Source organism: Larimichthys crocea, chromosome VI (genome assembly GCF_000972845.2).
Source record: "Larimichthys crocea isolate SSNF chromosome VI, L_crocea_2.0, whole genome shotgun sequence".
In the NCBI taxonomy this organism is placed as follows: domain Eukaryota; kingdom Metazoa; phylum Chordata; class Actinopteri; family Sciaenidae; genus Larimichthys; species Larimichthys crocea.
Genome location: NC_040016.1, coordinates 21,955,533 through 21,975,997, shown reverse-complemented (window position 1 = coordinate 21,975,997; position 20,465 = coordinate 21,955,533). Strand labels below are relative to the sequence as shown.

Here is a 20,465-nt window from a genome sequence, read left to right as displayed (position 1 = left end):
GGTTGAGTGGGTCGCAGCAGCCCGGCCGACAGACGGTTCCGGGGGAGGTTGAGTGGGTCGCAGCAGCCCGGCCGACAGACGGAGGCAGAGAGGGAGGGACGGGCTCATGACGGCTCGCCTTTTATAAGGCGGAGCCGCGTTCAAACACCACGGAGGGCGGCTCAGAGCCGCGTTCTGATTGGCCCGAGGCTGCTCCCGCCCCCCGCGAATGAGGGATTTGATTGGATGACGCATGATGTAGGGGGCGGGCGGCCAACCAATGATCAGTTCTTTGACTTGAGGTTTATGTTTGAGGAGTTTGGAAAAGAGGAGCTGGAACAAGTTCAGTCTGGACCTGCTCGGTAAATAAAGCTCACAGTAAATTCAGGTTACACAGCAGGACGTTATATTTATGCCAATACATATATACATACACCTTTTAAATATGTATATAGTTATTTTTCATGTCAGAGGAAGGAGAACAAAGTCACCAAATCCAAAACAGTTCAGTTCAGACTGTGAAATATCTCTGAGTAGGATTATTTCTACAGTAGGATTATTATTTTTTCTTTTATTGCTTAAGTAGATTATTAATAAAGTCAATAATTCAGCAGCCGGTGTAAATCACAGGTGGCACACACCACATCAAAGTTATGTGAATGGTCTTTGAAGTATAATTAGGGCGTGTTAAATTAATATTTACAATGGGAAAATTTGCATACTAATGAAGACTTTAATTCCTGTATTTTTCATGTTTTTATGTCCCTTGTCTTTTAAACTGTACAGCTCCATCAGTACATTTCAAACCAAAGTAAAAAGTCTGCTCAAGGACACTCAGCTCTGAAGACACTGACACTGTGGGTGTATGTTATGTGCTATTGTGTGTCACTTTGTATTATGTGTCCTGTGTGTTGTTTGCTTGGTACTGTTTGTTATTGTGCTGTAATATGTTTTAATTGTGTCTGCAGGTGAACAGTAGCTGTAAGATAATTCTGGTGCAGTACATCAAATGTAATCGTTTATGTTAATTACTGTACATGAAATAAATGAATAAAGAAATAAATAAATTCTGATTTTATTCAACACACACATGTAGTACACTCCTTGGAGAATGATTCATCCTAACATCATGTAACATTAAAGGTCCAGTCACTTTCTATTTTTTATATAGTTTTCTGTATGTATAGATGTTTAGCACCAGTTAGCGTCTTAACACAGTTAAGTTAGTTAAGTTATATATTTATCTTCTATGCAAATGTTTAAATCCTCTGCAAATGTTTAGTTTCTCTGTACATATTTACATTTTGATCTACCTCAGGTCAGTTTAACATATTGGATACTGTGTTATAGGTTAATTCTGATGTATGTTCAATGTATGTTTGCATGCTGCTACTGGATGCTTGCTTCGGGATCGATCGATCTATCGATCTATCTATCTATCTATTCTAGAAATAAGAACCATTGTGTTTTTATTACCTTAGAATGAGTCTTTGTATCTACAGTGGAAGCAGGTCCTCTTCCAAAGAGTTCACCATGTTTCTACAAACCAAACCACTGGCTTTAGGCGGCCACCGTAGTTTAACCTTCATGCTTTGAATGAGGAGGGTTAGGCGAGGGGTATTCAGTTGGCTGCAATCTACAATTTCACCATTAGATGTCACTAAATCACACACACACACTGCACCTTTAATTAATTGCATCAGTGTCCGATCCCCAGACCTTCAGTAGATCCCCAAAAGCCCAGAGTTGATTGTGTGTTAATTATAATTGTTTGGTTGATTTTCAGTATTCCTGTAGCCTAGCCTATAAATTTAAACAAAATATTGCATTAAAGATACAACACTGGTTTCAAAATTGTGAGTTTGATTTAAAGTTGTAAGCAGAAGCCAAAAGATACCCAACTGCATTGTTAATAGTAGTTGGCCACGTCTCTTTATTGGTTTGTTCACAAAGCGTGAACCCACTAATCAATGAATCTACATGAAGTCTGCAAACAGAAGTGAGAGGACATTAAATACAACTACCTGTATGATCCGCCTCAAACAGATACAACGTAGATACAATGAGGTAGCCGAGTATGTTTTGGCTCAAAGGCATTTTAAAGGTGTGTTATGTCAGAGAATGGTAATTTTCTCATTAGTGTGTTTGTTATAATTGGATACATATGAAGTGGAGTTAGGTAAGAAGGTATGGCAGTTGGACAGCTGAGCAGGCCATGGCATGCAGATGAAACTGCCTATGAAAGCAGCCGATGTAGTTTAGCCTGAGGTGGATATGACGTTGGTGTAAGCTGGCTCAGGAGCCAAGTATCTGCTCTTTGTTTGGGCAGGGGTGGAACGAGAACAGTGGCACAGCCAGCGGGCTCGGCAGATTCATGACAGCATTGCCTGAGTCAATAAAACTACTATTGACTCTACTTTAAATGTATTAAAATGGAGGTTCGAACCATTCCAGCGAACAGTTCATATCTCATATAAATAAGTACATGTGATGATATTTAGAATAAACTTTATTTGTAAAAGACCTTTCATGCACAACATGCAGGAAAAGCTGCAGTATACACTCGTGCATGTGCGTGTACTAAGAACAGCTGCAGCCCAACCTAAACTCTAATCCCGGTCTTGGCCTTTGCTCCGGTATTTCATCCATAAAGGAGCATGTCGGTGTCGCTGAGGGGAAAGGTCCTCACACAAATTCACAACTATGTTTGATTTTAATATTAAATTGGGAATCAATTATGCACTAAAATAAATAAATGCACTCAAAATAATGCAGAGGAGAGGAAGTCAGCTCATTTTCAGATGGAGGTGCTGAACCTTTGACCATTATATTTCCTGTGCCACAGACAGCTGCTGGCTAAAGATATATGTATGGAAATACTACATACAAGTTAACATATCACTCATTTTTGTGCTGATATCTTTCACTTGTACAACATGCACAACTCTGCACAGTACAAGTACAATCGGAGATACATTTAAAGCCAAAAGAAGGAGGTAACATATTATGAAAACATATTTTCTTATTAGGTTTTAAAGTTATACATATATATGGCTGTGAGTATACCGTGCATTTATATACATTTAATACACAGGGAGTGAAAGACTCTGGGCTCAGAGCTGAAGGGGCTAAACTCAGCCGCCTGGTAGAAACATTATACTACAGCTAATTTAAGAGCGAGCATGCTTCAAGCGGTCTCGGTCAGGATCACAGCGGACTGTCACCCAAGTCGCTCTCGAGTCTTTGAGCCGAATTCCCAGTTAAACACTCTCAGAGGAAGGAGACCAAAGTCACCAAATCCAAAACAATTCTTTGTTCAGACTGTGAAATATCTCTGAGTCGGATTATTTCTGCAGTAGGATTATTATTTTTTTTCTTTTATTGCTTAAGTAGATTATTAATAAAGTCAATAATTCAGCAGCTGGTGTAAATCAAGTTATGTGAATGGTCTTTGAAGTATAATTAGGGCGTGTTAAATTAATATCTATAATAGGAAAAAATGCTAGTTTGCATACTCTAATGAAGGCTTTAATTCCTAAATTAAACACAAACCCAATCAGCATTGAAGTGCACCAGAAAGCAGGGAGTGAGGTCAAAGTTCAGGAAGCAGATGGACGGGTTTCTGGTTAACTTTGAGTAAACATGCAGGTCAAGCTGAAGGAGTTTTGGTGCATAATCCTGCCTCTTATTGAAGCTTTGCTCAACCAGGAATTTGAAACATTTCAATGTGTTAAGTAGAAGCTTTGATCAACAGTCAGGCTTTGAACAACGTGACGGATACCTTCTAAAGATTTACACGAGAGTGGCCTCCTTCAGCACGTACGACGTCCGAGTTCTGCAGCCTATGCATGAATATATCGGGGCTCAAAGCACCGAGGGGAGGGAGCGTTGGTGTTGTAAACTGGTAGCACAGGTTTTTAGGCCCGGGCGGGGCTAACGGCAGAGGTGAAGAGGCTGCAGAGGATGAGGGATGAAGCTGAGAAGGGAGAGGAGAGAGTGAGCGTCCAGATGATCACAAGGCACGAAGGAGAACAGATGCAACAGTGCTGATATTTGCATCAAATCCCAATTTTATTTAGATAAACTGTCACAGAGCAACACGTCCAGCTGTCTTTGTACTGACTGCAGGTCACACGGTGTGTCTGCACAGCCGGACAGAACATGAGTGATATCTGAGGTAAACAGAGGAAAGCAAAACAAACTCTATTGGCATGTGTGAATGTCTTTTCAATAGCTTATCTTTAAATATGAGGGCCGGGGGTCGACCCGCTCACAGACTCTGTTTTACAAAAAAGAACCAAAAGTTTCTAATCTACTAACTTTGTTTGATTTAAAGACGAGTCAGCCCGACCGTCTGTTTCCGGGTCGACCCCGGTCCATCCATGCATGAACATGTCAGCTGACAGAAGAAGGGAAGTGGAGCTACAGCGTCTCTCAAATGGAAAAAAAAAAAAAAAAAAAAAAAAAAAAAAAAAGTTCCAGCTCGCCATCGCAGTTTGACTAAATATTCACAAGAGGTCACTGTGTCGAAAGGCTGAAAAACAACACACACTCACTCACACACACACACACACACACACACACACACACACACACACACACACACAATCATTGAATTCAACCAATGCAGGATTTTCTCACAGAACATCACCGTTAAACCACAGACAGACAGACAGACAGACAGACAGACAGACAGACAGACAGACAAGGCGCTGGAGGTGTCAGGCACATGCAAAACTTCCCGTGTGCCCTCTGTCAGCCATACTGCAGCTCCGCTACCGTTACAATGTAAAACATAATACAGAGCAGCTTTGGTTCATATTTCCTAATCCATTAGAATTTTGTATTGAGACGTCAGGATCGCTTTAATTACAGCCCAGTTTACCTGATTATTTCTCGTGGTATTTAGTCATGCAGACCTTTATTTGCAGGTTTTTATACTTCTTAAACGAGACGACGTCTTTGATGGTTGCCAATGTGTTTTGTGAATGATTATGAGTGATGGAGGCAGAAATATTAAAGACAAATTGAAAGACTAGATATCACTGGATCTTTCTCTGATTTCATGCGTTCCTTAAAACAGTATTCCAGTGATTTAGTTAGAAAGAACGGCACCTTTAGTCCATTTGTATGAGTCGAGTGTTTATCATGTATAAATACTTAAAGTTCACTGGGATAAAGCTTTCATTCAAAGAGCATCTCAATCAGTTATTATTATGATTAACGTTGCTCTAACAGAGGGAAGCCGAGCCTCTCTAACATGAAAATGAGCTGACAGATCTGTTTTAAAGACATAAAAGAATCATGAGGTCTTTTTGATTTATTTTAAAGAGTAACAAGCCAGAAAGGTTGGGAACCGCCCAGCCAAGGTATCAAGCAGAAGCTTTTTTCATCTCGTCATTCCTCAACGGTATCTCTAGACTTTCAGCAGCCACGTCTGCTTGAAGGTCTGAGAACATTTTAGACATTTCAGAGCTTAATGTGACCCAGAAGTTGCCCGTGGACACTTTGTAGGCAATATGGCTGACAGAGGGCTCAAACCCTGCACGCTCCCGTCACAAGATGTTTCCACTGGCGTAACGTGTCGTCACCTCGATGGCCTGACGGCGATGTTTCAAGGAGAAAGTCCTGCATTTTTTCATGTTTCATCTTATTTCGCAGCCGTGGAGACTGAGCAGAGACGGTGCAGACGACGAGGCCGTCGTCACCGCCGCAGAAGAGCGGAGAGCTGACAACGCAGGAAGTAGGAAAAAAAAAGGCTGAGTCATGCCGTCTTTTGTTGATTCTTCGCATTCCTCGCAGAAACATGCCTCGTCCTCGTCCACACGCTCCGCCCTTGAAGTATGCACATGCACCCTCCTGACGTTTGATATACGTAACCACAGGCCGTCAGGGCATGACGTTTGCTCTACGCCCTTTAGAAACAAAACGTGTGCACAGCTGGAGCAAAGACATTCGTACTGCGACATTAATCCGGAGAGAGAAGCCTGGGTTCATTTCCTTTCACGTCAGTGACTGTGTACAGGTGCATACTTTAGGGTCGGGGTGTGGTTACATATTGGGGATGTAGGCTTTAAGACGGAGCAGCATGCCAGCAGCCAGCTCAGCAGCCCAGAGTCCCTGTCTCTCTTCCAGATGTCTGAGGCAGCCGGGTAGCATAGAGACGAGAGAGGAGGGGGCACTGGCCAGCTAGCACGGCAAGCCGGCTTAGTTAGCCGCCCAGGCCTCGAGGTCCGCCATGTCGTCTTCGTCTTCTTCCTCCTTCTTCTTGACTGAAAAGGCGAACAGAGAACAAACATGAAGTCTGACGTAGTAGTGATCCGTAGTGATGTGATCGTGTGACACAGTACCTGGTTTAGATGGTAGTGATGTCGATGGTACGCTGGGGAGATCCTCCGTTCCTTCGATTTCCAGGAGATTCTTGTCCAGCTCTTCCTGTTCCAGCTCCTCCAGCTCAGCCAGAAGCTCGTCCTGAACACACAAACACACACGGAGTCGTGATGAAGGTTAGTGTTGAGTCTACATTACGTTACGGAGACGGCGTGTTCATCCTGGTCGTGTTCTAAATGATTGATGACAGTTCGGCAGAACGCCAAAGAGGCACAACGTTGCATTTATTTTATATTAATGGGTCGAGTCTTCTCTCGAGCTGCACGACCTCGTTTCTGTGAGCCTGCATCTCTGCACAGATAAATAATACAGCAGAGGAACACGTCTTCTACGAGCACCTCACTCCAGAGTTACCAAAGAACTGACCCAAAGGAGAGATACAAAGGGGAGCCCCAACACTACGACTACGGCAGATAAATGAAGCTGCAACATATTTAAGGTTTCTGAGTTTTAACATTCTCACCTCGTCGAACTCTTGTCCGAAACCGATCGGTCTGGAAATGACATCCGAGATTTCTTGAGCCACTTCCTGTTGTTCTGTGATGTCTGCCATCAGGTCGTCTACTTTGTCTATATCCCTGTGAAACAGGAGGACAGACAGACAGACAGAGAGACAGACAGAGAGAGACACGCATAAACACAAACATGTCTCAATATAAACCAACGATGGACTGGGTCTTCTGACCTGTACTTACATGTGTTGGTGTGCGGCCTTCAGCGCCTCGGAAGCAAAGCCCATGTTCTTGAGCACTTCTGTGTTGGTGTTGGCGTTCTCCAACGCCTCCCGCTGGAACTCGATGGTCGACAGCGTCCCATCGATCTGATCCAGCTGCTTCTCGTAACGCTTTTTCCTCTTCAAGGCCTGTAGAGCAGCTAGAGAGAGAGAAGGAGACACAGAGAGACATGAGGGTGAGATGTCCAGATAATGTAAATTCTTCCTGCATGGAGACTTTAGAGTAAACATTAGAACAGTGATAGAGACACACCCAAAACATGAAGCCACGATGAAGCCGGTGGACATGTGGCATAATGTGATCGCTTTGTGTTTGATTAAGATGAGACGTTCTGCTGAGACACGAGCTGTTTGCATGATGAATTACAGCGTTTGTCCTGATGGAGGATCAGGACTCTGTTAATCTGATTTGGCCGTCTGAGCCAAATCTCTGCCTGCTGACTTTAAGCCGGGCTGTCCTACTGATCGAGACCTGCAGCTCATCGAGCTCTCAGAGGTCCGGACACATCCAAAATATATCGTGATGATGACACCAAACAGACGGTCAGGACTGCAGAGTGGTGTCAGCCTGACCGACCTACCTACCTACCTACCTACCTACCTACCTACCTACCTACCTACCTACCTTCCATCCATCCATCCATCCATCCATCCATGTCTTCTACATGTCAGGAAACATCACACCCGGACACAACATGTTTGAACTTCTCTGTCTCTGTACGCCAAAACCAAGCAAACATAAGGAACAGGTTCTTCCTGCAGATCATCACTGTGATGAATATTTATAACCAGACACAGTGTGAGGAATGTTACCGGAGAAACTATTTATTCCCAATGTTTACATTTAGTTTTTGTCATTTTTATATGTGAATATCACTCAAACAATCTACTCATACTGTGTGTGTTATATTTATCATGTGTACATATCTTTCCTTGTTTTAAACCTGTGTATGTACACAGAGCAGTTTGTGACAGAGTCACATGTGGCCAATAAATCTGGTTTTTCCCGCCTGGCGGTTCTACACTTAAACAATAACTCGTGCCTCAGACTTGTTGCGGTCCTCCACGTGGAGTTCCCCTTTGGTGCAGACATGGGAAATCACCTAACCGAGGGAGCCGGTCACCTAAATCTGCTGAGTCACACTGCATGTGACGAGAGAGAGGGTTGATGAGGTAAGCCAGGTGTAATCTGGAGTGTGTGTGTGTGTGTGTGTGTGTGTGTGTGTGTGTGTGTGGATTAAAGCTTTGTTTTACAATCAGGATTAGAAGAGGAGATAAAAGTTTAACTTTTAACAAAGATTGTAACTTAACTTATGTTATTTTGGTTCACGGATCAGCTGGTAATTGAAACTATTTGTTTATTAAAGATGAATCATCATCATGGAAAGTTCAGTGGAAGGCAGTCTGCTGTTACCTGACTCAGACAGATAATCATTTCCTTCATCGTGCTGCACACACAAAGAAATAACTCTAACTTCACGCTGACAGCACCGGCTGTGCTGCAAAACGATGACAGCAAGTTTAGTTTGGTTTGTGGTCGACAGTTTGAGAGAGAGAGGAAGTAAAACACTGAATTTTGTTTGTTTCACACGGTACATTCATCACAATAAACAGTGCAGTACTGAGGTGGGAGGTCGTGTTTTTGGCTAATTATCAGTCCTCCCAACAGAATCGCAGCCTCCGTCTCTGGCAGGAAGAGCTGAGTACGTCCGTCTGTTTACTGATCATGTGACGTGATTTCGATTCTTGAACTCGATGATTTATGAGGGAAATAATCACTTTGTGTGCCTGTGTGTCAGATCAGGAGTGCAGTATTGTTTAAGAAGCTTGTATTTCAGTATTTAATCTCTGATGACACAGCACGATCATTTTATGATTTAATACAGTAAATATCTTAAATATTGTTGACACACAGGTTGAGTAGGCAGGATCAGACCAACCGGTCACGCTCTAACATGGAATATTTCATGTTTTGTCTCTGTGTCACACAAACACCTCGACGATCTGATGTATGTGGTTGTTCTGGTCCAGCAGGAGCCGGCAGCAGCTGACAGTTCCAGTTTCATCAGATTATATCGGCGCTCTGTCCTATTCCTGGCCCGATAACATCGTTACCAAACATCACACGGATCATGATCAGATTATGTGGGCCGCACAGCTGCACTCAGATTTCACCAGATCGCTTCAGCGTTTTTCCTGTTGTCCTGCTCTTTTCTAATATTCTAACGAGCTCGTCTGCATGTCACAGTCTGATTTCTATGTTTTGTTGTCACTTCCGTGAAGTAACGCAGCTAAAACTGAAGATGTGAGTCGGTGTCACAGCTGGAGGCATCCTCACCGCCGTTACCGATACTTTGGAGAAATAAATCCATCAACCGACTCCTCTGATATAATTTAAACTAGAAAAAGAAGCTTTTCGGCGACAGATTGTCTGTAAAAACATCATTTTCCCACCATGGCATCATTCTTCAGTTATTTTCTGATTGCCTGGAGGAAGAACCAATGACGAAGGCTCTTATTAGATCAGGAGGTTTGTTACGGATGCTTGTGGTGTGTGTGTGTACGTTTGTGTTGGGAGCTGATGAGTACGGGGACTCCTCAGCGACCACAGCCGGAAATCTGTCCGTGTTATTTGGGGTGTGTCATTCTCTTGACCAGAAATATCATTTTCACAGTCACTGTGTATCACACCACCCACTCCCTGCAACTAAACAGTTGCAACAAATCTGTTATCCGTCTCCTCAGCTGTTTGGATGACAAGAGCAGCTGAACGCCAAAATAAACCCTCCACCACGCTGACTTAGCGAGCCGTGTCTTCCTGCTTCTGTTTGACCAGGACGTTCATGCAGCTCGTCAAAATAAAAGACAGGAGTGCTGTGCTGCGTTCACAGCCCTCTAAAAGTCACTATGCCATGTCTGACCTGCCAAAGTTTCACTGATGAAACTATTTTAATATTTTATATAAACATACATTATGAACTGGGGATCTGTGGCTGTATCAAGCTGCTGCAGCTTCACATTCAAAGTATTTATCTGCTGATACAGCAGCTGGGTTTTAGCAGCCGACACCGTGGAGTCTTTAAGTGTCCATCAACATCATCTCCCAGGACCTCGAGCGGGAGCTGAACATCAGATGAATTCAAGACAATAATGGTGCATTTCTACACCTCCATCATGGAATCCATCCATCCTCACGACACTGCAGCATGTCATTGGGTCTGCTGAGAAAGTGATCCGTCACTTCAGGAGCTGAAGCCCGAAAAAAAAATAAATTTGGGAGACATTTTCAACAATGAACTGCTCTGGCATACTTTCACCGAGAGACTTCATTTAAACTTTAAAATGCAGGTACTCTTGCCTTCTCTTCAGTGATTCACTTCACTCATCGACAGCTTTTACCGTTTTTAAACTATCAAGGTTTAAAGTTGAGCAGGTTTTTACTCAAATTTCTGGGTTTATAATGGGTGTATGTGGTGGAATGTTTGTGCTAGAGTGGATGACATCATCAGCTAGAGTGAGGAGCAGAGAGAAAAATCAGTGAGAAAATAAAACGTATTCGACTACCGTGGCCTCAAATGCCCCACTACAGACATGATTTATACATAGAAACGTAGGAAAATTTGTCTTCTCACTCACATTCGTCTGCTAAAGCTGTCAGCCTTATAGTTTTGGCGTAACACACAAAGATGCGCCACCGACACCCATCCACAGCCCCATAGACTGCCATGTTAAAAAGGTGGGAACATTTCTGGAGGAAAGCAGAAGTAACGTTTCTTTGAATCGCTCTAAAGGTCACATTTCCTCACTTTATCAACACAAAATAACTATGTAGACGTTCAGGAAGGGCTCAGGATGCTCCCAGTGATTTCGGTTCAATGATTGGAAATACGGTTTGGCCAGAAATCCTTCCTGTTCGAGGGGTGGTCTCAGCATTTTCTCTCTCTCTCTCTCTGTCAGCATTTCCAACTGACATTCTAACAGGTGCAGTAACTGCTCTGCTGATTAGGGCCGGCAGGCAGAAGCCCAACAGCGGCCATTTTAGCAGTTATTGGCACTTAATTTGAACTCGTCTGTCTAAAATGACAGACAGCAGAGCAGCTAGCGCGTTAACACTCGCAATTAACACTAAGAATTAAATACATGCTAATTGCTAACATGCTAAGACCCCCAGGCACCAGCCCACTCGTCACTCAAAATTTCTGTGGGAATTTTCTAGTTATTAACCTAATAACCTCCAGCAAACAGGTCAATTAACTGACAATAGATGCTGTAAATGTACTAAGTAAACTGTGTGAGGAGAACACAAGGGGCAGAGGAACCTCAGTTAACCTCAACATATCGTTAGCTTGCTGACTAGCCTGTAGGCTCATTTAAATGAGACATTCATTCAAGTTTACTCAAAGATAAAGAGACCCTCGGATTTTGTTTTTACGCAACCGTGCGTCCGTCGTCTTCGTCCGATTATGAGGGAGCTGGAGCTCGTCCCAGAATGCACTGGCTGAGAGCCAGCGTACATCGTGTACCACTCTCAATACCACCACGGGGGCCCACCAGTGTTTGAACTGAGAATCCTTTTCTGAAGTGGAACATGGCTCCAAACTAACAAGAACCAGATTTTTTTTTAAACAACGTGCATCATAGATGGGCTAAATACAGCAGCAGACACACAAACACACATACTTCAACACACACGTCTTGGGTTACGAAATGGTTGCACAAGCTGAACTGCAGTTGTAACACAGTGAACTGTAAACGTAAAGAGGAAGACTGCCTCACATTATAAAGACTGCAGTCGTAGTTTGATTCCCTGTTTTGTTGATGTTAAGATGACGGGCCTTTGTATCTATACTCGCTGTTCACAGTATTTCAACTCTGCTGGCGCTGGATCCAGATTCCAATATTCAAATTAGGCTGACAGAATCACATGCTTCATTTCTCTTCTTCCGCATGCAGACTGGACGTCTGATGCCTCAGAATCTCAGGCATCTCAGGTGAAAACACCACGACTGATCAACAGAGTCACGAGCTATCAACAGCTTGTGGTGAGATCTAAACCTGCTGCAGGGTTTCAGGTGGTTTCAGCTGCTCAGTGTAACACACTCGAGCACAAATTTCCGGGTAGAACAGCCTCAGCAGCGTGTACTGCATAGCACTGTGCTCATTCTCTTGGACGAGCGACTTGCTGCCGCCATGACAGAGCTGGTAAATCCTGCCTCGAAGGAATTAAACTCAACTCAAACTGATTAGCAGAGTTAGAAACTGAGCCCTCGAGTCACAGCCTTCACAGACTCACTCAAAACTTGTTTAGGCATGTCCTTACATAGCGTGTTGTTGATAGCGATCGGTCACAAACTTGCGGGTAGTCCTGGCCTCTTCCTGTGATGTGACATATCAGTTAATTCATTCAGAATCTAAAGGCAGTCGTGGTATGTTGTATACTTCTGTGGGTCAATGAACAGTTGACAACATCCTTCATATGACAACACACACATGTAACTGTGTATTAGATTATTAAATTAAAGTTCATGAAGCTGACAGCTCTGTTAGGGTTGAACTCGTGGCTGTGAGACAGGTTCAAAGTCTTGCAGCAGACTGAATATTTTCATCAAGATGTTTTTCTTTTTCTGGGAATGCTTTGAACACACGGATGTGTTGTTGAACACACGGACGTGTTGTTAAACACACGGCTGACAGCTTCCCGTGCACGGCTCCATCGGTATGCTCTTTTGTCGTTTAGCCAGCTGAACTTGTGCTCGAGCGTGTCGCTGGACTGATGCTGTAACACTGAAGGAACAGGGTAAACATCAGGTCAAACGGGACCCAGATTCAGACTTCACCTCTCTATAGCTACATGCCACATACATGACATGAACACTCAGGTGTTCCCAATGATACTAATTAAGGCTCCGTTCCATTTAGTGCAGCAGAGATTTTCCAGTGAGCCGACACGCACCAACACGGCAACACCCGGACTCTGTTGTGACTTTAATCAGTATCAATGGAAACACCTGTTTACCTGCATTCATGTCACAGTGGCTGCTGCTCTGTTTGTTGTGTAACTTTGATCAAATCGAAACCAATCCACTGTTGGACTTCTGTTGCCCAACGTTTGTTTTCTTTAAGTTGACCACAACCTTCACTAAACAAGCTGTGACTGTTATTCCTGTAAAACTGATGTTAAACTCTGTAACTTGATAATAAACACAGTCTGAGGTTAGTGTCACACATTTGGAGTAAACAGAAGAAACCATGGTGGAGAAACAGAGATTACATCAAGTACGCCTATAATACTGTGTTAAAGTGCAATACTTGGATACTTTTACTTGGATTATAGTACTAAAAACACGTTTAAATGTCCAACATGTGTTTTTTAATTACACCTGGGGCGTAAACAAGTCGACATGGAATAGAAATAAGATGGAGACGTCAAGTAAACAGGGTACAAACCTAGAATACTGTGTCAAAGTGCAATACTTGGATACTTTTACTTGGATTATAGTACTAAAAACACGTTTAAATGTCCAACATGTGTTTTTTAATTACACCTGGGGCGTAAACAAGTCGACATGGAATAGAAATAAGATGGAGACGTCAATAACAGGTACAAACCTAGAATACTGTGTCAAAGTGCAATACTTGGATACTTTTACTTGGATTATAGTACTAAAAACCATGTTAACTTGGTGTTTTGTCACACCTGGGGCGTAAACAAGTTGACGTGGAATAGAAACAAGATGGAGACATCAAGTAAACAGGGTACAAACCAAGAATACTGTGTTAAAGTGCAATACTTGGATACTTTTACTTGGATTATAGTACTAAAAACACGTTAAATGTCTAACTTGTGTTTTTTTAATTACACCTGGGGCGTAAACAAGTCAACATGAAATAGAAACAAGATGGAGACATCAAGTAAACAGGGTACAGACCTAGAATACTGTGTCAAAGTGCAATACTTGGATACTTTTACTTGGATTATAGTACTAAAAACACATTAAATGTCTAACTTGTGTTTTTTTAATTACACCTGGGGCAGTCGACGTGGAAAGATACAAGATGGAGACGTCAAGAAACAGGGTACAAACCTAGAATACTGTGTCAAAGTGCAATACTGGATACTTTACTTGGATTATAGTACAAAACACGTTTAACTTGTGTTTTGTCACACCTGGCGTAAACAAGTCGACGTGGAATAGAAACAAGATGAAGACATCAAGTAAACAGGGTACAAACCTATAATACTGTGTGAAACTGTAATACTTAGACCCTTGTTAGTTTAAGTCACAGTGTATTTGTTGAATCAGTCTCAGGGCAGTAAACACACCACCGTCCTCGGGCTGTTGCTCGACAAAGCTCGTCGGTAAAGTGGTGTCCCTGTGATTTCAGCTGCCTTTAATAACTCTTGTGCAGTGTTCGCCGCCCTGTGTCGTGTTATAAACCGTCTGTCCGTTGTTTCCCGGTCGCTAACAACCGCGTGCCGTGTCCAGACGTTTAAAAATGGCAGTGCACGGCGCGTGCTGCGTTCAGGTGCCTGTCAACTGCCAACTTCGCCTCCTCTGCCGTTAGCCCGCGGAGCTAACTGACGGTTTAACGGACTTTAACGTCATTAAGTTTAGTTTTTTTAAAGCAGCTCACCTCGTTTGTTTTCGTGCCGTTCTTCTTCGCCGTCATGAGCTCTCGGTCGATCTTCTTCTCAAGAACTCCTGTTCTCGCCACATCCCTCGGTCTCCCTCAGCCGCTGGATCGCCTCCTGCGGGGTCGGTGATTTCCCGCCCTTCCCTGGCCGCCGAACAACTTACCGAACGGTGACATTGTTTTCGTTGTTGGTAAACGTTAACCGCACACGAACCGCCGGTACCGTGACCGTTAACCGCTCTGTCGCCGATCGGAGGGCTCGCGCTGCTGCCGCGCTCCCTCTCCTCCTTCTTCTGACGCTGTTGTTGTTGTTCCGCCTTCCCACACAGGCCCCGTGATGTCATGACGTCAGCGCAGTTACGTCACGCAGCGTGACTCACGGGGATTTCTCCAAACGGGTGAACTTGTGCATAGACATATATACATAATAACATAATGTATAAATATGATGTTTATATGTATATATGTGTATGACAAAGTTTATGTATATACATAAACTTTGTCATACACATATATACATATATGTTTATGTATACATGTATACATATGTGAATACATATATGTATACACATATATGTGTATACATAAACATACATTTATACATATATACATATATGTAGATATGTTTGTGTATACACATATATGTATATACATAAACAATATATTTATACATTAACATATATGTATAAATATAGGGTTTATGTGTAACATATATGTTTATGTGTTTCGTGGATTTTTTAGTGTAATTTTGCATGCATTTTTTTACGGCGTACAGTATGAACGCGCATTGTGTTCTTTGCTCCTGATTGGCTAAGGAGTACTGTACAAAATGCGTGTAAAAAGGTGTATAAAGTGTGTGGTTAGGGGTTTTACGGCCTTAAAACATGTATAATAATTGTAAAACTTACTTTGCGATTGTTTATGTGCGGTTATTTTTAGAACTATCCCCCGCGATAAACGAGGGACAACTGTACATATATGTATATGTTTATGTATACACATATATGTATATACATAAACATATATATGACGATATCTATCTATATGGTGTTTCAGTGTTTGTGTATTTATATTTTACACAGTGTATTGTGTTTTATTATCTTCCAATGAGCTGCTGTAACAAGTAATTGTGACTTATTACGTAGCGCCCTCCTCCTGACGGGCTGCCCAGCCTGCACAGTGAAAACCATTTCAAATGATCCAGGACACGGCGGTGTGCCAACCCAAAATGGCACTGTTACCCACTGCTCATCGAGCTCCACTGGCTACCTGTTCACTAATGCTCGCTTACAAAGTAGTCTCTGGTTCTGCACCAACATACTGAATGCTCTCATACCGGATGTCCTACCAGTTCCAATCAGATCTCTACCTTCAAAAACCTCCTGAAGACCTCCAGCTCCTTAGAGCCTTAACATAAGTTTAAGCCTTAAGCCTTAATTTGTTGAAAGTCCCAGTGCAGCCGTGCTCTATTTAGCACTCGTGAAATGCCTCTTGACCAATCAATGACTTGTTGTGTAGAGTTCTTACACATAAGTGCAAAACTCTTGTAATCATACAGAGGCCAACAAAGTTGAAGGAATATTTTAAACGATAAATCCTTTCAAAATGCATAAGACAAGACCCCAAAACAAAGTTTCATGCTTTATTTACGTCTCTTAACTTCAGCAGAAGCCGAGGCAACAGGGGATGGTGCGTTCAGTCAGATGCAAGCTTCGAGAGGCCACCCAGCTTCTTCATCCAGCTCTGCGCTTCCATGATGCTCCCTGCGAACTTCCTGGAGAGCCGAGTGACCGAGCATGCCCAACCGATCATTACCCTGACTTGCTCTTGGAAATGAAGTGTGAGAAGATGTAATAATGGTAGAACAAAATGGAGGAAAGACTAGATGTGTGTGAAAGTTTGTAGCATAAGATAGATAAGATAGATAGATAGATAGATAGAGATAGAGATAAAGATAGATGATAGATAGATAGATAGATAGATAGATAAAGATAGATAGATAGATAGATAAAGAGAGACAGATAGATAGAGATCACGTCGATGTGTTTCTTCACAGGGGTCGGTGGTGTGTGCTGGCTGGGTCTTGGGGAAGCTTCCTTCTGGCCTCCTCGTTCAGCTTCTTAGACTCCCTCCCTTGAAAAACATTTAACAGAGACAGCTTATCACACCTCACTTTAATGCAGCCCCTTGTTGTATTTTGTCTTGTGCGCTTTAATGCAGTCCTGTCTCCATTATGACTAATAATAAAACCCACTGACTTGACTTGTTGTTCATCAGTAGAGGGCAGTGTGTTTTGCATGTGTACTCCTCGTCTCGTCGGCGGAAGGATGCCCCACTTTTGGGCCAGTCTCTAGCTGACTGCCTCTCGGCGTTGACTCGTGCTTTCCTACAGAACACATAATATGTATGTTTGTATAACATCACATGTGACATGCAGCACTGTTTGCTTCGTTATTTTTTTTAATCATCTAACCTCCATTTAAATCTGCAGAAATTCACTCACGTGAGCTATCGCGTGCTGAACAAAATAATAAATCTGCGGCATGTGGTTGCTGCAAATGTATAGATCCTTTTCACATTTTCCCTTGTATTTACATATTTTTTCTGTTAGTATTCCATACAAATAAATAATTTTTCACAAGAGACCAAACCGGTCCATGCATTCATGCACTTGTTTCCTCCGTTTCTCGTGAAAATGAGTTGATTTCATTTGTTTTCATGAGACAGCTCTCAAGAAACAAATGAAATCAACTTTAATTGTCAACTGTAATTGTCTTGAAATAACAAATGTTATCCTGAGGACACCGGGATAAGTTCTCGAGATCTCAACTAATGAAAACTTCATTTTTCCCGAGATGACAACATAATTAAATTGTGATTTCGAGAAAACAGAAGGAGAGGTCTAATATATTAAAACACTGCGTGGCGACGTTCTCCTCAACTCGGAATATTTTTCCTGCAAATTATTTTCTCGAGATCTGAATTAATTATGCCGGTTTCTCGGGAAAACAAAGTTTCATTGTCTTGCGTCCTTGAGAAAATGATTCTGGGATAACAACATTTGTTATTTTGAATAACTAAATATATTGACATAAAAAACTCCCAGGGAAATAACATGCATGAGTGTATGACTGTAAACTTAGCACTCCTGCTACACGAAAACAACCAAAACTCCTTCACATGAACATCGAGGAAGGAAAATGAACCAAACGACAAAGCATGAAAAGAGGTGAAAAATGCTAACAACATTAAATAGAAAAATAAAGATAGTATATAAAATACAAATACTGTACACGCTGTCTGTGGATCATTTCACAGAAGAATCAGTGGCTGTATACACACATGGGGTAGCATTATATTAAGATGCACATATAACCGTAAGTGTAAAGATATAATGAGCAAAAGCCAAACTTTACAATCAGTGGAGATGGGGCTGGTGCAGGTGTTAGTGAAATGATTCTACAGTCGTATGATTATTAATTATTAGTTATATTCACGCCCTCTGTCACAGATGATCAGACCACATGAAAAAGATGTGATAGACATCAACATGGAGATGAAGCCTCCTGTACTCACATATCTTTTAACCCTCTTTCATACACAGCAATGAAAACAGTGAAGAAGCAGATTTTTTTTTACCAGAGTTCATCTTGAGGCACTGAGTTGATGGGTTCAATGTTCGCTGTGAATCCGCCATCTGTCCTTGTCCGGTGTGTGTGTGTGTGGTGTGTGTGTGTGTGGTTTATCAGAGTGTGTGTAAAATGTTCATATGATAGCGGGTGGTTTCGTGTGTCACCTGTGTGTAAGTCGCACTGACGGACTGTTTACCGTCGCCATGGAGACGGAGTTCCCTGGAAGGCCGAGCAGCAAATAGACAGCATCAAATATGGCGGCGTGTCCGTGAGTCACCCCAGGTCGCTGAAAAGCCGTCGTGACGTCAGTTAGCGTTAATCAGAGTCAGAAATAAATTACTTTTGGTTACAATACCCAGTATACAACAAACAAAAACCAAATTGTGTAAACAATACAATATATATATAGTATATTGTTCTTAATAGGTTCTTGTTTACAAAATGTTGTTTTGTTTTGTGTGTGTGTGTATGTATGTTCTGTAATATAAATCTATATACTATATATGATCATATATATATATCTATATATATCTATATATTATTATAGCATATCAAAGGGTCACGTTTACAGTTAATATAGTGCTCACAATTCAAAAAGTGATTGCATGTTAGTGTCAGGATATGATGGTGTGGTGTGGTGCTGCAGGCCCGAATGTTGTTCAGGACAACATGCGACATGCAGGGATCTCTCTCGCAGACATATGTGACGGAGTCCAACGGCGAGCGGTCAACAGGTCACATCCGGGCTGCAGAGCTGTTCTTTGGTTGTGATGTGACCGGTAGCGTCAGGTGGAAGCGGCATTTAAAGAACAGCACGGAGAAAAAACACGAGAAAAACAAAAAAACTCTCTAAACACAACCTGGTTAGAGAGGGCAGGACTCACAGAGTTACAGTGAAGAAAACAAAACAACAAAAGTAAAAAGCAACCTCAAAGGTGGAGGAGACGGAACAGGCAGCGTGCAGCTTTCGGGAATTCCAACAAGTGGTGGATGACTCCCTGCTAATCCAGAAAATGAGACAGATAATAAACATGGAGCCGTGGCAACAACCACCGTGCAATCAAGGACTGCTCTCTTAACCGCATAACTTTAACCTTAATATAATGTGAACCAGGTGAGTTGTATATAAATTCACCTCAGTACAGTTGTCATGAACGGGGAAATTAGCTACAGAGACCAAAATGTTTTTTGTACCAGGCTGTAAACATGTTTATTTCTGCTGTGAAGTTGGACATTGGAACATGGGGACTTATGGAGACTGGGTTTCTGGTCACCGCCATAGACGTGGAATCAACTGGCAGACCTCAGACCCAGGCGGCCCATATACGCCTGGGTGCTCTAATAAGTCATCTGTACCGTACACGGATACCCAACTCAAGCAGCCACTCGAGAATTACAGATTTTACACGGAGGGTGAAAATAATCAGGAAGAGGGGCGGAAACACAAACGCAGGAAATGAAGCAACACAAATGAAAGAAGAGAATTACAAAATAAAACAAAAACTCAAGGTATGACAGTGAACGTACTTATTAATTCACTTTAGACAATGACACATACAATACAAAGACTTCTATTATATAGTATAATTTATGGATTAATTAATACAAATAATTATGCTGACTTTTTATCATAGAAACCTGAACTTATGAATAATTTCCACTTGGTTTCCCGTTCATAGATCAGAACTCACATCCCAGTGGAAGTGGGGCTGTTCAGAAGGTTCATGTTAGATTCACCCCCAGTAACTGATTTAATGAATTCCAACAAGGTAGACAATATCATTTTAAATCTGTCACGTTTATAACAAAACAAAGAAGTTAAAGAGTTATGGTCGATTCATTGTGAATCTCCGGCTTTCATCATCGCGTGCTGGTGATCTTGACCCTCCCCAAAATGCCGTCCATTGACGTATCTATTTATCTTTTTTAATTGGATTATAACAGCAGTTGAAAAGCGTGAATCACCTCGTTTTCTCCTCCTGTAACTGTATCAGTCCCAAGGACAGAAACACCGCTCCCAACACCAGAAAACAAACTCCACCAATCACGACCTCCTATCTGACTGATTTAAGTCTGCAACAAATGAGAAGAGAAAC

General features: G+C 42.2%; 1 protein-coding gene across 1 annotated transcript; it reads right to left on the bottom strand.

The window, feature by feature from the left end:
- Positions 1–4,026: 4,026 nt before the first annotated feature.
- LOC104933698 (charged multivesicular body protein 4b) lies at positions 4,027–14,914 on the bottom strand. The gene is given in 8 exon segments (XM_027279031.1): positions 4,027–6,251; positions 6,330–6,450; positions 6,833–6,947; positions 7,065–7,242; positions 12,940–12,943; positions 14,738–14,819; positions 14,821–14,884; positions 14,887–14,914. Coding segments are annotated over 8 exon segments (657 nt in total). The 3' UTR covers positions 4,027–6,186.
- Positions 14,915–20,465: the final 5,551 nt, after the last annotated feature.